A 19,349-nucleotide genomic window follows, 5' to 3' on the forward strand; every position below is an offset into this window, starting at 1 on the left:
TCTTCCAATCTTGGCCTCAACATCACTTTGTTTCCCACAAATCCCATTCACTTTTTAAATTTAATTATCTGATAGTCTCCATCCTGAATATATTTAAAGAGTCACTTCCAGTTTTCCGGATAGAGAATTCCAAAGATTCACGACAGTCAGCAAGCAAATCTCCAGTTTAAATCTCCTTGTTCTGAAATGATGTCCCAAGTACCAGGAGAAACATTTTCTCACCCTTTTAATCACACTCAGAATCTAATAGATTTCAATAAGATCATCTGTCATTCTTCCATACTCCAAATGAACAGAGGCTCACTCTGATCAAACTATCTTCATCGCGGATTGAAGTGAGCAACCTTCACCACAATTTCACAAGCATGTCCTTCCTTAAACATGGAGACCAAAACTCCATTCAGTATATCAGGTCTTATACCAAGTCTGTGACCCTGTAAGTTTGCATCTAAACATCCCTTCTTTTATACTCCAAAGTCCTGCAATAAAGGCAAATGTTTTATTACTTCCTAATTACTTGCTGTACTGGCATGATAACCTTTGGTGCTTCACATATTAAGACTCCCAAATCCCTTTCTACTATAACACATTGTAGCCTCATTCCATTTAAGTAACAATTTGCCTTTTCAATAGATTCCATATTTTCTCCTTTTTGGGTTCTTAAAGTAGCCATTTCATTATTTGAATTCACAAGCTTTGGACATTAGCTACAATCTTCTACAAATCTATCAAAGCATTCCATAATCTTTTCGGATTCTAACAGTGAGCCTTTCAGACTTTCCTATGTGTAAATTATTCATTCTGTTCTTTACAGCTGAAACATCCAAGCTTTAAAACACACTTATCGCAAGTTATCTCCTACAGCATCAGGACACTGATTGTATTAAGTGATTGAACAGGGAGACTTCCACATACCTAAAGGTAACTGGACAGAATGTCTATCACATTTCCTCATTGCCTCCCTACCTGGCGTTTCCTCTAATTGAGAAAACCATCAGGACTATGCTTCACGTCCCGTTTCCCAACAAATTTTGAATTTAATTCCTCTGTCCATTTGAGCCAGAGTTTGGTCACCACTGAATTAAAGACTTGAATAGCTTTCTTATCTTACAGTCACCTGTGTCACATTAAGTTGCATCATCCATACACCACTAAATTTCACATCATCCATACTCCAGGAATGAAAGGGTTACTGTATGAGGAATATCTGGCAGCTCTTGGGCTGTATTCCCTGGAGTTAAGGAGAATGAGGGGGGGATCGCACAGAAACATACTGAATGTTAAAAGGCCTGAACAGATTAGCTTTGGCAAAGTTATTTCCCATGGTAGGGGATTCTAGGACTTCAGGATTGAAGGACGTCTTTTTAGAACTGAGATGTGGAGAAATTACTTTAGTCAGGGTGGAAAATCTGTGGAATTTGTTGCCACAAGCGGCTGTGGAGGCCAAGTCATTGGGTGTATTTAAGGCAGAGATAGAAATGTTCTTGATTAGCCAGGGCATCAAAGGGTATGGGGTGAAAGCAGGGGAGGGGGAATGACTGGAAGAATTGGATCACCCCATGATTGAATGGCGGAGCAGACTCGATGGGCCGAATGGCCTGCTTCTGCTCCTATATCTTATGTTCTTATTTTTAAAATCACCTTAGCTTCCTATTCCCCAACACTAAGTATGAAGTCCATCCTCAGTACCACAAAATTCTTGATTTACACTATACCTTATACCATATAAGCTTAGTCTTTCGATTCTGCATTTTTCTGTGCCTCTCCTCCTCTAACTCCACCACCTAAATGCAAATATCTTCAATTGTTACCCCCTTTTCTTAAAATCAATAAAGAACCTATTTTCCACTCCATCTTTGAAAAATCATATCTAAGCATATCCATTCAATCATATTTTTGGCTGTTCTCCACATCTTTCTTTCCCTGATGCAACATTTTCCTCCTTTAATCCTGTCAAGATCTCAATGGAAATACACTAATTGCAAATGCAATTATTTTGTTCCTGTTGCATTATTTTTCATTGAAACTTTAAACACTAACATACCTCCTTTTGGGGATGGTGATTTATGTCCACCAATCACAATATGTATACCTTTCTCTTCAAGTTTCATTTGCCATTTTCCAATAATATTCATTGAACCATCCTGTAATAAATTATAAAAACAGCTCAGTAAAATGTTTTTATTTGACACAGATACAAAATATTACTTGACTTGGCAGGTTTAAAACAGCACAAGAGAGAAATCCGTGAGTGATGGTGTTGCACAGCAGATTGATTACTAGTGTTTGCTCTCTAAACCAGGGCAGTTGTTATACTAGGTTTGAGGAGCTGTTATGTATTCTGTTAAATTTACAATGTAACATTAAACTAAAAATAATTAAGTAATGGTTAAGTAAACAAATGTATTATATGGCAGGTCAGGTTTCTATCTGAACTGCAGCAAGCTGAATGTTCTGAACAGTGAGATGTCCTGAGCAGAAGTTGCACAGAAGACTAACACAAAACATGCAAGGGTACACATATCAGTGAAAGTTGAACAGAATAGGCCGCCTTTCTCTTCAGCTAAGACTGTAAAGTGACCTGATAAGATATTGTTAAAATGCTGAAGGAAATTGATAAGAGGATGCACAGAAAACATTTCTACTTGTGGTGAAGGCCACACTCGAGGATATAAAACATAGACACCAAGAAATTCAATGTGGAATTTAGAAGAATCTTCTTCACTCACAGAGTGGCAAGAATGTGCAACAAGGAGTGGTTGAAGAGAATAGTTTAGGTATAAAGAGGAAGCTGGAGAAACACAAGAGGAAGGAGGAAACAGAGGGCTGTGCTGATAGCTTTAGGCGAGGAAAGACAGGATGCTTGGGCACAGCATAAAATCTGCGTAGCCTGATGGCGCATATTTCATTAGCCAATAAATCATAAACGTGATCAGCTTAACGTATCCTATGCATGTTTTGAAGAGAAAGAAACAGGTATGTCACCACCCATCCTTACAATCTCCAATACACCTGAAACTACAGTCACTTCCGTGCACAGAAGATCAGTCTTCTAGAAGGTGAAACCACAGAAAGCATCAGGCCAGATGGTGTCCCTGGCCATATTCTCTATGCACCAGCTGGCAGGAGTATTTGCAGACATTTTTAACCTCGTCCTGCTTCAGGCTATGGTTCCCTCCTACTAAAAGAAGACCACTATCATCCCGGTACCCAAATAAACAAGATAAAGTGCTTTAATGACTGCTATTCAGTGGCTCTGACACCTACAAATGAAGTGCTTTGAAAAACTGGTCATAGCATGCATCAACTCTAGCCTCTCAGACAACATTGACACGCTGCAGTTTGCCTACCACTGAAACAGGTCTACAGTGGATGTCATTTCCTTGGCCCTACACTCATCTCTGGAGCATCTGGACAGTAAGGACATCTATATCAGACTATTGCTTATTGACTATGGTTCTGCCCTCAATACTGTTACTCCAGGCAAATCCATCACCAAATGCTGGATCATGGGAGTCAGTGCCTCCCTCAGTAAATGGATCCTTGACTTCTGGACTAACAGACCACAATCAGTAAGGGTAAACAGCGATGCCTACGCCACAATTATGATAAACACAGCTGGCCCTCAAGGCTGCATCCTCAGCTCCCTATACACCCATGAGTGTGCAGCCACACTCCACCCTAACCCCATCTACAAGTTTGCACTCGATATCACCAGAATGAGCCTCATCCGAAATAACAATGAGTCAGAAGACAGGAAGGAGATAAAGAGAGCTTAGTGATATGGTGTTATGACAACAATATTTCTCTCAATGATAATTGAAGAGCTGATCATTGACCAGAAAGGGAGGAGATGAACATGCTCCTGTCTATATCAATGATGTTGAGATGGAGAGGATAGGGAGCTTCAAGTTTCTAAGTGTATACATCATTAACGGTCTGCCCAAGTCCAATCACAGCCAGCAAAAGCTCACTAACACCTCTACTTCCTCAAGAGGCTAAATAAATTTGGCCTGCACCACTACCAATTACCACTTTTTATCAATGGCCCCATAGAAAGCGTTCTGACCGGACACACAACAACTTGGTACGGCAACTGCTCTGCACGTGACCATAAGAAATTGCAGAGTTGTGGACACAGCTCAGCACATCACTGAAACCAGCTATGGACTATCTGTACTTCTTGCTGCCTCCGTGAAGTGGCCACTGTAAACAAAGGCCTCATCCACCTCAGACATTCTCTCTGCTCCTCTCTCATTGGGCAGTAGTTACAAAAGCTCAAAAGCACATACCACAAGGCTCAAGGACAGCTTTAACCCCACTGCAGTATTAGAATGGACCTCTTGTATGATACGATGGCCACTTCCCCGACATCATAATCTACCTCATTATGATCTTGCATTTTATCATTTAAAATTTGCACTTTTCCCGATAGATTTACACTTTATTCTGCATTATTATTGTTTCAGCTTATTCTATGTTGATGCACTGTGTAATGATTTGATCTGTATGAACTGTATGCAAGACAAGACTTTTCACTGTATCTTGGTCGATGTGACAAAATTAAACCAATAACAATAGTAACTGATGTAAAAATGGAGAGACGGGTTCCTCAGAGGAATGCTGGGGAATCTCAGTATCACCGGATTCCAGAACTGGACTGGACATGCACAACAGAGTGGAGAGACAGATACCCTAACAGGTCAGACAAATCTGGTCCTTACTTATCTGATGTGGCTAAATACAGACAGCTCCACAAAGAACAACAGCAACGGCCAAATCAATTTTCCCCATTAACTCTATTTCTCTCTCTACAGATGTGGGCTGACCAGCTGAGTATTTGCAGAAATTTCTGTTGTTTATGCCCATTTCATAGTTTAAGGGCTTGATTAAGTAAAGGCATTTCGAAGTTGAAAGAAGTGTCAGCTAAAAGACAGGCATCAATGCGAGCAATGCTGGAGCATTGCTCCATTGCCTTAAGGAGTCTGAAGGACATCCCAGGGCTCTTACCCTGAACTTGTAGCACTGTTTCATTCTTGTTTGGCAGGTTATTCGCTTGCTTTGCAGGCTCCCTTAAAACAGAGGCAATCATGTCCTGGTAATCCCCTCCCTGCAGCAGAAAGCAGACCGCCAGGCTCCCATACACAAAGACCATGTCTCCTGGGATCACTGCTCTTTACCAGGTTCTCCACATTCCTGAGGTGCACTCTCCCACCCCACACACATAACTGCAACATTCAACCAGTCAGTAGCAATATTGTGTGGTTACATGGAGTTAATAAGGCACATGCTCTCACAACACCTAAAAAGTTGTATTCTGTTATTGAAAAATATATTCAGTTTAACTCAGAGTAGATTACAATTATACTCATTTCTTGGAGCTACAACACATTGGGAAATTCATCCCCTCAGGGATTTTTAACCCAAAGTACTTTTTTTCTGCTTAGCTTCAAACTCCTCCAATAGCATTAACAGTACTGCAAAGGAAGTTTATGTGTTAGTGAGGTTTTCCCATCTTCATGATCTCCAATTTTTCTTAACATTATTTACTCATAGAGAGGTACCTTTTTCTAATCAAAATTTCCCCCAAAATTGTACTTTTTTAAAGGTTCAGCATTCACTGCTTTCTTCGCCCTCCCTAAGCTCTCTGGCCTTCCAGATGTGTCTCCACTGCTTTTCCAGGAAGATCACAATCACCATCACTCTTGGCTCTTGCTATCAGCATCATTCTTGTCTGTAATAAAAACTGAACATTCAGGAGCAGATCAGATGCTATCTGTGGAGAGCAAAACAGTTAACAGAGGATCTTCAACCCATTACATTAAATTAGTTTCCCTTTTCACTTGCTGTATGCTTGCAGCATTTTTTAACCTTTATTTCATAACTGCACAATTTTCTTTCCTGGCTGTTTTCTACTGATGCATTAGAGAATTTGTCAAAACCTCCTTCCCAAGGAAAGAAGAATTCATTCACTTTCCTCAGGCCACACAAGTAAGATTAAGCTGGAGCATTTGCAATCTCCCTCACAGTTCAGGCAATCATGTCCAAGTGACCTCCAATATGGAGCACCTGGTACATATCCAAGGCTCCTGCGCACAAAGAACATGTCTCCTGTGGCCACAGTTCTTCACTATGCTATCTGCATTCCTAAGTGTCCTTGGGTGCAATCTCCCATCTTTGCAGCATCCAATCATTAAGCAGCAATATTCTGCTTTACTTTAAAGAGAATAGATTCTACTTGATCTATCTTCAAGAGCTGGTAACAAAAGTGTGTTTTATTATTATTATTAATAACAGTTTTTTTCTCATTTGCACAGTTTGCTTTCTTTTGCACATTGGCTGTTAGGCCATCTATGAGTGTAGTTTTCCAATGATTCTATTGTATTTCTTTGTTCTTCTGTGAATGCCCACAAGAAATGAATCTCAGGGTAGTATATGTTGACATATACGCACATCGATAATAAATTTACTTTGAACTTTGTGACAAATGTGATAACTTGCAGCACGGCATTACATGTGAAAATGTATAGTGCAGCTGAGCGAGTCTCACAATGAAGCACTAGCTCCTTAGGTTACAGTCAACAACAGCATTTGCTGGCCCACATCACTAATGTAATGGCAAAAAAAATAAAGGCTGACTCCACACCATAAGCACAAGAGATTCTGCAGATGCTGGAAATCTGAGCAACACACGCAAAATGCTGGAGGAATTCTGGAAGTCAGACAGCATCCATGAGGGGTCTTGATGAAAGGTCTCAGCCCGAAATGTCAAGTGCTTTTCCCCTTCCACAGATGCTGCCTGACTTGCTGAGATCCTCCAACATTTTGAGCATGTTGACCTACCATCATGCCCTATATGTCCAGATAAACACACAAAGATGATCCAACAACTATTCTCATTTCCAGGCACTCTAGGATATGTCAATAACAGTTTAAGAAATAACTAATAGACCTTGGAGTATTAATGCATCAATTAGTGATTCCTATTGTTTGGACATCTATTGTTTAATTTTATATGTATCATATAGTTCACTATATGTAATGTATGTCCTGTCTGAACTGGATCTCTATCAATTCTGTTTTTCATTCAGCTGAAATTCAAACTACAATGTTATGTGATTGATTACCAATCTACATGTAACAGACCAAATGTTGAAACTATTGAGTATCCGACCATTAAACAATTTCTTACTCTCACGGGTTTGTAAAGTTACTTCCCATTTCCACCATCCCCTCAACCCTCACTAACCCAGTAACTCACTATAACTATCTGATTCAAAAGCCAATTCTAAAAGCAGAGTTCCAGCTCATCCTTATGACTCATTGGTATAAAAGGTATTATTATAAATATAGTTTCAAAATCAGTGAGCTAAAGGGGAAGTAAAACCAGGAATCTGTCCCTCTCGCCAATAAATTGGATTGAAGCCAGAAGTTGAGAACTGTTGCTCCTGATTCATAGTCTTTCAGTATTCAGTTACTGTCCTGGCTATTTATGTTCAGTGCATGATGAAGAATATATTTTGAAGATGTATCTATTCGAATCAAATCTTATCAACACGTTCAGCAGGTGGAGCTGCCAGAAGTATCAAAGGTGGAGAGATTGAGTCAACTAGGCCCAAAATCAACTGGATTCTAGAAGAATGAAAGAAAATCTCACTGAAATGTCCAAAATTCTGAAAGATTTAAACACGTTTCTCTTGCCTGGTGGCCTATTGGCATTGCAATGGTGGGGGGGGGGAGGGTCTATTCTAGAAATCACAGGCTTGAGATATGAGGCAAGACATTTAGTAGTGAGAGGAGGAATTTCAAAAGACGGAGGTTGGTGAACCATCTGTGGAATCTGATACTATGGAAGGCTGAGGAAATCAAGTCAGTGAATACGTTTGAGAACACAGATAGATTTCTATAGACAAAAAGAGATCAAAGAGCTTGAGGAATGTGACATTGAGACAAGGGGTTAGCAAAGCATATGTTGAATGGTGGAGCAAGTTCAAAGGGCTGAATGAGGGGAGTGCAGTTGACATGCTGTCGTTTACCTGTACTTCAGACAGTCCACACATGGAGATTCATCTAAAAGTTAAGAGACTTTGAGATCCAGGCCAAATTAGTAAATTAGCTTGGTGATAGGTGGCAGAAGCAACAGTCAAAGGTTGCTTTAGCATTTGGAGCCCAACAGCAGAGATTACCCATCCTCATGTGAATGTAGGAGGTATGTTCAGTGAGTTCACAGCTGACTTCCCACAGTCCAAAGACGTACTGGTTGGTAGATTAATTGGACATTGGTGATTAGACTGGGATTACATTGGGGAATTGCTGGGCAGCACAGCTCAAAGGGTCTGAAGGGTCTATTCCACACTGTATCTCAATAAATAGATAAGCCATGGTAGGACTGCAGGAAATACAAAGGAACAGAGTAAACTATGTAAACAAGAGTCTCTGGAGGCAGCAGTATAGGTCGATAAGGTAGTTAGAAGGCTTACAGGAAACCTGCCTGCATTAGCCATGAGGCAAAGTATGGAGTAGGTAGGCCACAGTTTGAATAGTGCATGCAGTTCTGATGACCATGTAGAATTTGACTGCACTGGAGAGAATGCAGGGGAGATACACAGAAACATAGAAAATAGGTGCAGGAGTAGGCCATTCGGCCCTTTGAACCTGCACCACCATTCAGTATGATCATGGCTGATCATCCAACTCAGAACCCTGTACCTGCCTTCTCTCCATACCCCCTGACCCCTTTAGCCACAAGGGCCATATCTAACTCCTTCTTAAATATAGCCAATGAACTGGCCTCAACTGTTTCCTGTGGCAGAGAATTCCACAGATACAGCTGGATGCTGTGTGGAGAAACAATTTTATAGGCTGGGTTTGTCCTCCTCACAGCAGAGAAAGCTGAAGGAAGTGTGGGTGGGGGGGGGGTGACTATGGAGGGACTAGTTTGAGGTATACAAATTATGAGGGGCAGTGACAGAACAGGTAGCGAAAAACTTTTCCCCGTAAAAAGAAGTGAGTATAATAAGAGGGCATAGATTGAAGGTAAGGAGAGGGGATTTGAGGATTTTTTTTTCACCCTCTGGATAGCTGAAATCTGCCTGAAAGAGTGACAGAGTTAGGTATTACTACCACCAACAACCAATACTGACAATAACTCTTTTATAGTAGTATATAAATGAGCACTTGGAGAACCATGGTATGGAAGGCTATGTCTGGTAAATACTATTAGCATAGAATATATATCTACTTGTACTGCTGGCTTCAGAGACTCTGGTTCCTATACTAATATAGCCAGCACTAACATGGTGGCCCAAAGAGCCTCTTTCCCTGCTATATAATTCTCTGAATACATGCCCCACTCATGCTCCAGTTTTACTATGTTCAACTTTTTAAGTAATAATGTCACTTCATTTAAACGTCTGGAAACATTAAGTACCCTTGATACGCAAGTATAACCAACATAATTAATACAATTTGAAATGTTGCTTTAATGCAATTTATGTTTGAAAGATTTAATAACACAGAAATTTTTGAAGCTGGTTTAAAAGGTGCCCTCAGATATATCCACATCACCATCACACTTTGCAACTTCACAAATATGACAACTGTTGCAGAAGTTCAGCCCTAAAGATGATAGAGCTATCCCTGCCAAACTTCATCCCATTCTTGCAGTCAGGAAAAGTTGCACTCAGTCGCTTCCTCCTCTCCGTTGCTCAGCTGACAGCGCTGCCTCACCCAGCCTAACTCGCATTGCGGAGACAAAATACCAGCTAAAAAACTGGCTAACATATCTATTGACTAAAGCCTGGAGCAAAACATTTAAGCCTAGACATTGGATTGGACAAAATCTATTTGCATCTGATCAAACTCACAACATACAATTTTGGCCGTGCTTCTTAAAAAAAAGCAATTTCCCGTATTTCCTGAAGTACGCCCTCCGATCAGGAAATTGGACGGATGTTTCCGGGCGCTATTCGTCCTATTATCTTCCTGTCCTGATTAGAGCTGAGGGGGACTTTCTTAATGTGTAGAGTGTGCATTTTCACCTACAACTGCATGCAAAATTGATTTATTTTCAATTTAACTACAAATAAATTGTACGAATTGATTCATTTCCACAAGCACAAAGGAACAATCACAGACTGAAAGATGCCAGCAGGCTGCCCAGACACTTTCTGCAATCCACAAACTATGCTGTAGCTTTCTCCAAGTGCTTTTTATACCACTGTTGCTGTTCACATTCCAATTCTGCGAGGACATGAAAAACTAAGACCGGCAGCCATTTATCAGGAGGCAAATGGTGTGATAATGACTAGTTACCCAAGGTGGCCTGGAATGGGACATGAGGCCAGCAGTCACAGCTACCCCTATCAACAGGGTCTTCTAACAAGTTAACCTTTACCCAGAGCTCGCCAAAGGGCAATGCTTTGCAAAGCTGCTCATGAGACCTCTACCACTTTTCACAGCTTGCTACAGCATAAAGGTCACAGAGGAATTCTGCTCAAGGATTCCCCACCACACCTGGTTCTTCTGCAAGCTCCTGCACCACCTTTTCACATTGGCTATCTCCCCTATGCACTCTAAGTTCCAATGAAGGGTCTCTGCATTGGAGGGGTCGCGACTGTCACGTGACAGCACTGCCCATTTACCTGGTCAAAAGACACGCTACCTGCCAATCAAGGTTTGACCCCTCCTCACCCATCAATGCACACCTCACCATTGCTCTTTGTAATCAGTTTAACCCTGCTGGCACCGAGCCATTGGCTTCCCTGTGAACCACCTGGGCTGGACTCATCAGCCCTGCTACACTATAAAGGAAGCCGCGTGTGCTTGACCCTTTCCCTTTTTTGCTACCTCCGAGGGACCACCCTGCCATTGGTGAGTTGTGCACTGAATAGGGTTGGGGGTGTGGGTATCGTCGCTAATATCATAAGAGCATGCCCACACAGAGTCAAGGGTGTCGGGTATCGTATTGACATTTCTCTTGGTTGTGTGTGTGTGTGTGTGTGTGTGTGTGTACACGCACGCATGTATCTTGTTCCCACGTGATTTTATTAACTGTCCGTGTGTTTTATTGTCGATCCCACTTTTCCCACGACTGCTGTAAATTGTGCGCGTGTTGCTTCTGTTGTCATTTTCCCACATTTGCCTTCTGTAAATAAAATCCTTTACTACCAAGACTGTGTCCAGAGTCCTTGCCTTTGAGACCTATCGAATCTGTCTTCTCACTTACAACAGTCTCAATGAAGGATGCTGATTATGAAGATTATGAACTTTTCCTGACTGCAAGAATGGGATGAAGTTTGGCAGGGATAGCTCTATCATCTTTAGGGCTGAACTTCTGCAACAGTTGTCATATTTGTGAAGTTGCAAAGTATAATGGTGATGTGGATATATATGAGGGCATCTTTTAAACCAGCTTCAATGAAGGGAGCCAATAGGCTGGTCCTGGACTTATTTCCTAGCATCATTTACATATTACTATTTAACTATTTATGGTTTTATTATTTATGGTGCAACTGTAACGAAAACCAATTTCTCCCGGGATCAATAAAGTATGACTATGATTATTATCCCTCTGTCTGCACAGTGTTGCTTGACCCATTGAGCTCCTCCAGCAGGTTGTTTTTGTTGAGAGATCCTCCTTTTTCTGCCTCAAATAAATAAGCACCCAAATTAAAGCAGGCCTCTGCATAAAATGCACTTTCTTCTCTGAAGGTGCCAACTCGTTCTCAATCCTCCGACCCTTTCACAGCTGCTAAACATTTATGCTAGACACATGGGACTGCAAACGCACAGGACTCTGGAGCAGCAAACGATATGCTGAAGGAACTCAGCATATCCAGCAGCAAATCATAAACTCAAGAAATTCTGCAGATGCTGGAGATCTACAGCCACACACAAAATGCTGGAGGAATTCAGCAGGTCAGGCAGCATCTATGGAGAGGAATAAATTGTTGATGTTTCAGGCTGAGACCCTTCATCAGGACTGGAGAGGAAGGGGGGGAGAACCAGAATAAGGAAGTGGGGAGGGAAAGGACGGCATTAGTCGATGCAGTGCAGAGAGAGTGGGGAGCGTTTTCAGTACAGGCTTAGAAGGTGGATTGTTCCACGTGGCCAACAAAAAAGGCAGGCCAAGCTGGGGCCCATGCAGGTACCCAGGGCTATTTGCAGCATCTGTTGAGGGAAAGGAACTGTCAATGTACGAGTTTGTAATAATTAACAAATTGACATCCAATAGGTTGGGAGAGGCAACAAAGGAACCAATATTCAAATCAAATAACAAGTAACCTTTCTCCAATTGCAAACAACAGGAATTCTGCAGATGCTGGAAATTCAAGCAACACACATCAAAGTTGCTGGTGAATGCAGCAGGCCAGGCAGCATCTGTAGGAAGAGGTGCAGTCGACGTTTCAGGCCGAGACCCTTCGTCAGGACTCAATTGTGTGTTTTTTTGAAAAAAAGAGCATTGATGAGTTGAGATTTAAAATGGTACAACAGACCGCAGGTATTCCATACCATGCTTTCAACAATGTGAGGTGATTTATGTAGAATAATGCTTGTCTGCTTCAGCTAATCCAGTCTATTTTCAATGGCCTACCGAACAAGAACAGGAAGTACAACAGAGTTCAACGTTCAAAAGTTCAGGTAAACTGCACCACCTCGCTCACCTTTGGAACCAATGTGCTGACAGACCAGGGTCATGAGACCAATTCCTGCTGTCTTTGCACCTCACCTCCATGAGCAATCTCAGCGTGGTACAACTCATGATGAAGAGGCGAGCGGATGGGAGGGACTCTACTTTAGAAATTCAGAGCTCAGTTCCTACATGCCATTTCATAAGAGGGCCCTGTCTTCAAGTAATGCCTCTCACTGTTCAGCACAGTGTGTAGCCTATTAGTACTTGGTACCTGCTCGACAAGGACAACCCAACCCTCAGCACTCCAGCAAGGGTCAGAACAGAAACGAGAAGTTTCTGCTTTCAGAGAGTGGTGAGTCTTTGGAAATTATGACTGAAGAGGGCCGCCAAGACTCCGATTTTGAGCATATTCACCACATAGGCTGATAGATTCTTATATTAGAGATTTTGGATTATGCAGGAAAGTGGTGCAAAAGGTAAAAATATTAGTTGTAAAATTACTATGGGGCACAGCAGGCTACAAAGGCCAAATGGCCTTCTCAGCTCCCCCTGCACCTTTATGTCCGTATAAATCTTCTGCATACTTGCACATGCAATGACAATGTACTAGACTGTGCTTTTCTCTTCCACCCCTCCTCTCCACCCTGCTTCACTTTCCACTACATCTCCACTTCTTTTGTGGGAAGGAAAGCTGGTGGCTTCTGCCGATAATCTACAAAAACAAAGCTCTAATTGTGTTCATTCTTGTAAAGACGGGTATGATTTATACTTGTAAATGTTATGTATCTGATATTATGTGCCTGGGCTGCCACTGCAAGCAAGTTTTACATAGCATCTGTGCATACATGATGGAGCGATACTGGAACGTTGAGAACTGCACCTTGAGACATCCTGATATTCCTTTTTGTATTGCTCCACTCTTCATAGACTCTTACTCTCTGGCCACTTACTACCAGCCCTCTTGTACTGCGACATTAGTAAGTCTCCTGACTCCACTGGTAAACAGGATATTCTCATGCCCTACACTGCTACTTTCAGCACCTTCTGCTTAAATCTGGCAACTCTATTCTTATCCATGGAAGCCTATGTGTTCCTGTACATTGTTTTGAGAATGATGAAGAATGCATCATTTTGGGCCAAAACACCTGCACCATTTTCATCCACAGTGGCAGTAGGTGCACCACGTCAGAAGAGTTTTACGTATGAAAATGCCCAGTAGCTCTTAACACTTGAAAGCCAACTTTTTAGCTGGCAATCCTTAACTTCTGCCAGTACACGGCAAAAAAATGAAAGCACAGCACATGGCACTCACTCAGCACATCAAAAGAAAGTGGTTTCGAGCTCCAAGGTTTCACTTTCTTTCACTATTCTACATTTTCAATAAAAGCTCCAAGAAAATGTTACAAAAATAATCTGATAATAAATAGCGGTAGTAGTTGTAGTCATAACAATAAGAAAAATATGTACAACCTTGCTTGCATCATTGAAAATTGACAACTGCATCGATCCCTGGAAATCCTGGTCCAAAACTGACTGAAGGCACTCATCCAACCATCTTGCTGCATTATGAACAGGCAGAATGATAGACTGCAAATCAAATGAAAGAAAATAATAAATGCACAAAGGCAAATTAAAGAAGGAACAGTCCACTTCCTGACTCATGTCCAAAATGATGTAACATCAAAAAACAGTGAAATGTTTTCCATTTCCCAATGTTCAAAATGTCCATTTTAGATGGATTTGTCCTCTATCATTTTATAATACTTACTTATTTCTCATTGAACTTGAAGTAAATTAGTTGGAAATCTGTGGTCAAGTTAAGTAAACTATTCATTTTTCCCTCTTCCATTACTTTTGACAGATAAGAAACTGAATGCTTATTAAGATATATACACACACAGGCAGATCTCAGCCACAATTTCATTTTAGACTGAAGCAGCCACAACCATTCTAGTGCCTAGCTTAGTGCCCTCAAGTTAAACAGGAAAATAGGGTACAATTTCTTTTGATTGATGTCCATTGAAGCCCTTCCTGAAAGAATAGTTTTATGTTTCTGGAACACAAGAGGTTGAAGAATTGGTAAGAAACTTGGATCTCTCAAGCTGAGCTACATGAAAGATGACAACTGCAGTTTGAGATATCCAAGTAGAAAATGAATGCAGGGTGGCAAAACCACTTGACTCAGCTGAATCTTTCCCCAGGGTCACATAACTGCCAACACTCTCTATTTGAGTCCTGCAGAAGAATGGCTTGCTGGCATGGCACCAGAGAGTTATCACACTCTTGGAATCACTTGCAAGATATCAGTACATCAGGAATTGAGCACAAACATTAGGGAAAAATAAAGCACATCTGCAGATTTTTTTTCTTTAAACACATGCTAGGAAAGCGGGCAGAAACAAACATTCCTGGTCAATTAAATACTATTCTAGGGAAGACCTTAAGCAGCCAAATTAACTTCAGTCCATGGCACATTTACAACTTATGTATGACCACAATTGAAGCGCCACACATTGTTTTGTATTCTAGAATATTTTTTCCCCAGCACAGTATTAGATGTAATGTTATCAAGATCATAACACAGAATGGAATCATTTCATATTTTGCCACATACATCCAAGAAGATCAGATGTTCAGTGAGGCAGAGTTCTTAATACTGAGCAGCGAATAAATTACCATGGTGATAGTATAACAAAACCATTATCTGTTCCATTTGCAAACTTCACTTCAATTTTCACTGCGGACCTGTTGGCAGGTCTCTCTCTTTACTATGGTGACTGTGCGAGAAGCATCAGTTTAATCTTTGAAGCTTAAACCAAACATAGGAGGTTGCCAATTTTTTTAATAGCTCATTTGAAAGAAGGTGAAAAAGCCAAGACTCAGGAGGTGAGAATAAGCAAACAATAATGGGGTAGTACCTCCCATCCACGTGGAATCAGATTTTAATTACCAAACAATAAGAGAACAGGATTATAAGAAGGGAAATCATTCAAAGATGAAGATTCAAAGTACATTTGAATTCCACATCACATTACTTTTGTAATTTGTCTTTCCAGTACTTGCAAACATTCATCTCCATTAACTACGTAACCAAGGAATCAAGGAATTTTTAAATTTAACCCACAAGATCATAATTTAACCCACTTCTCACATTTTGCAATGTCTATTTTACAAAAAAAACAGATTTGTTTTCATGAGGTGGAGAGTTAAAAAAGTACATTTGGTTTAAATTCAAATCATCTAGCATTTACAGTTTTACAATGATCAAACCTTCTTGTAATTGTGACACAGTTATCACTCTTCACAGAACCAGCCCAAGAGAAAAGAAACATTAGATGAAGTACTTTATCTGATGCAAAGCTGGGAACAGGGAGGTATGGGTGGTAACTTGACCAGTTTGCTAAACTGAGCCAAAAAGAGAGGGCTGCTAATTGGCCAACTGGCATTTCCTTCTTTCTTCTATTCTGATCTACATGATAGAAATACCTACAATAGAGGCATTGACAGGGTAGATGGTCAGAGTCCTCTCCCCGTGGGGCAAGCCCTAGAGAGCATAGCTTTAAGAGGGGGAAGTTTAAAAGAGATTTACAAGGCAAGTTATTTATTTACTTTTCTTACACAGAATGGTATGTGACTGGAAAGCACCACCCGGGGAAGCGATAGAAGCATTTACACAGGCACATCAACAGCAAGCGAGCGAGATGACATGCGATCAGACAGGATTCCTTTGCATTGGTTTCATGGCCAACACTTGACTTTGTGAGCCTTGGGGCCTGTTCCCGGGCTGCAGGGTTCTCTGTTCACCAGATAGGGAACACGAGAAAGAGAAACAGCAGAAAGAGGAAGAAACAATTCATCAGCACACTGGTTCCCCAGAAGAGCACTGGTGATGCATGAGCTAATTTGCATTACATGACTCATGTTTGTAGTTCAAACATGCAACATTGGATTACTAGTCTAAATTGGCTTGTGTGACATTAATGACACTCATTCACAATCGCACTGTGGAGGGCTTTTACTCAATCAGGACAACGCACTCAGTGGCCACTTTATTAGGTACAGGAGGTACCTAATAAAGTGGCCACTGAGTATATCGCTATAGGTTCATGGTCATCTACTGCTGTAGCCCATCCACTTCAAGGTTCAATGTGTTGTTCGCTTTAGAGATTTTCTTCTGCACACCACTGCTGTAATGTGTGGTTATTTGTGTGAGATCAGCAGTTTCTGAGATAGTCAAATCAACTCAACTGGCACAAATAGTTATTCCACAGTCAAGGTCACTTAGATCAGATTTCTTCCCCATTTTAATATTTGGTCTGAACAATAACTGACCTCTTGACCACGTCCTCTTACTTTTACGCATTGAGTTCCTGCCACATGATTGGCTGATTAGATATTTGCATCCAGCAGGTGTACACAATAAAGTGGCCACTGAATGCAAGTTATCACTGAAAATTTAACTAAAATTTTTAATTCATTTGCAATATTCCCAAAGATAATTAAAATTAAAAAAAAAATATGAATCCAGGCAACACACACAAAATGCTGGAGAAACTTGGCAAGCCAGGCGGCATCAATGGAGAGGAATAAACAGTGATGTTTTGGGCAGAGACCTTTCATCAGGACTTGAAAGAAAAGCCAAAATGAAAAGGTGGGGTGGAAGGGAAGGAAGTACATGTTGGCAGGTGATAGTTGAAACCAGAGGCCCTTCATTAGGGTCTCTGCCCAAAACATTGACTGTTTCGCCTTTGTAGATGCTGCCCGATCTGCTGAGCTCCTCCAGCATTTTGTGTGTTCTGCTCAAGATCTCCAGCATCTGCCGAGTCCCTTGTGCTTCTGAATCCAGGCAGGTTTCTTCATCCAACTCTCAAGCCTGTTCCAAAACCAATATAGAGGACAGTAGAGACTGGTTCAATTTAAATCATTTCACCCTTGGAATCACAAAAATGTTATCAATTGGGGCAGACAACATTCCAATTACTTTCAGCCAATGGTAATGCTAGATTATAACTGTCCAAAAACATTTTATATTGAAAGATGTATAATTCACAGGAATGTACCAATCTAGCCCATTCAACCTTCAAACAAATTTCTTCCATTTCTCCAAGGATAGCATGACCAATCAAGTTGTGGCTTATTTCTGAACCAGGACATTATGAACTCCAAGCCCACTTGTGGATAGTTGGGCGATATTCTAGAGTTGCCTTGAGGAAATACTGCACGGTCAGAAGTTATATTTCAGACTTATTAAACCAAGGATGCATCTGCTTCCCGCAGTGCTATTTTGAAAAGAGCGATATTATTGTAGGACCTTGGACTAAACAATTCACCCATTACTGGTACAACTTTGGCATGGGTGGTGGGAATGCTGATCCTTTATGCTAGAATAAGTTGGGGGGGGGGGAGGGTTGAAGCCGATTGCATGTGGGAGGGGGCAGGGGGCTTTGGGGTTAAGTTTTTATTCTGTCATTCATTCTTTGGGGTTTTTCTTGTTCCGATGATATTGGCAGAGAATAAGAATTTCAGGTTGTATATTGTATACATTCTCTGATATCAAATGGAACCACTGAATATGGCATAACAATGTGCAACTGTTTTTGAAGCACCTAATGTTAACACTAAGGGACAGAGGGCACCAAATACAGTGCATGCAGGTCTATGTCCTACGAAGTTTAGGATTAACATATTGATGGGAAACCATTTCCCAAATGTAGGATGCCATCAACTCACCGATATGAATCAATTAAAACTTTAAAATTGCTTAATGATGTACTTGGGAGGGGAAATGAACATTTCTAGCAGCAATAAAAACAGGCCGAGTTTAAAAGAATCAAGCCAAGCATCATTGCCCATCTCCAAAATAAAAATGTGATAACTGCTTTTGTTCATGTATTGCAAAACAATAAACTTGCACGAGATCCATGTATGAAAATGTATAATTCATTTCAGCTGCTCAACATACCACATCACTTAGGTAATCTTCCCTCCCACAGTTTAATCTGTGCTCGTCACTTTTTTCTCTGTGTTTTGTTGTTTTGAAACCAGCAACATCTTCGACTTCGCCTTTGGTAGATTTATTGGGAACTGATACGCACACTGACATTTAAATACAAAAGTAATACGGGATCCTCTGCATTAAAAAACATGTACTCAAGGCCTACCGAAACTAGATATGCCCTCAACCGACCAAAACTTGCAAAACAGAAACTATTCCCTCTGCTCACGCCTTGCAAACAACAGTTTATGTAATAGAAATGTTTAAATAAGAGCGGGCAACTTTCCCAAACTACTACGATCGGATGATATTAACCCGCAGGGAAAAAAATCAGTATCCGGAAGTACCGCACGCGCTGCTTCCAGCAATGCGTCCCGCCCCCTCTCGGCGATGATTGGACTACACTCCAGCCTCTGAAAACATTGCGAATTACTGGTGGCTGATTGGTCAGTAAAGCTGTAAACTATTCCGGTATGGAACTCCAGGAAGCTCCCACTGATGTCAATCAATCCTTCGACGTAATATTGGTTAATCTATGCAATGAAATAGAGCTTAAAAATTCTAAAATTAAATTGAACAATTAGGACAAACATTTAATATTCTACTTTATTTTGGTATCTTAATTTGCGCTTTGAAAATTCCCTCAAGATTTCCAAATAATTTGCCAATATTAATAATACCATAACAATTGCTGACTAAAGTATTGTGACCAGAAATACA

The 19,349-nt window shown here is 40.9% G+C and overlaps 1 protein-coding gene across 8 annotated transcripts in view; it reads right to left on the reverse strand.

Annotated features, from left to right (window-relative positions):
* b3gntl1 (UDP-GlcNAc:betaGal beta-1,3-N-acetylglucosaminyltransferase-like 1) overlaps positions 1–18,954 on the reverse strand; it is a 385,172-nt gene extending 366,218 nt beyond the window's left edge. For 4 of the 8 annotated variants that reach the window (XM_072242369.1, XM_072242370.1, XM_072242368.1 and 1 more), the window contains exons 1-3: positions 18,597–18,954; positions 14,105–14,221; positions 2,045–2,144 (exon numbers count right to left, since the gene is read on the reverse strand). In XM_072242369.1, the coding sequence (XP_072098470.1) occupies positions 2,045–2,144; positions 14,105–14,221; positions 18,597–18,737 (358 nt within the window). In that variant the 5' untranslated portion in view covers positions 18,738–18,954. Of the gene's footprint in view, positions 1–2,044; positions 2,145–14,104; positions 14,222–14,402; positions 14,426–16,243; positions 16,446–18,596 lie in introns of those variants that run through there. The other 4 variants (XM_072242374.1, XM_072242373.1, XM_072242375.1 and 1 more) reach the window with 4 other exon arrangements.
* Between the last annotated feature and the right edge of the window lie 395 nt (positions 18,955–19,349).

The sequence above is a fragment of the Mobula birostris genome, chromosome 24 (genome assembly GCF_030028105.1).
Source record: "Mobula birostris isolate sMobBir1 chromosome 24, sMobBir1.hap1, whole genome shotgun sequence".
Lineage (NCBI taxonomy): Eukaryota > Metazoa > Chordata > Chondrichthyes > Myliobatiformes > Myliobatidae > Mobula > Mobula birostris.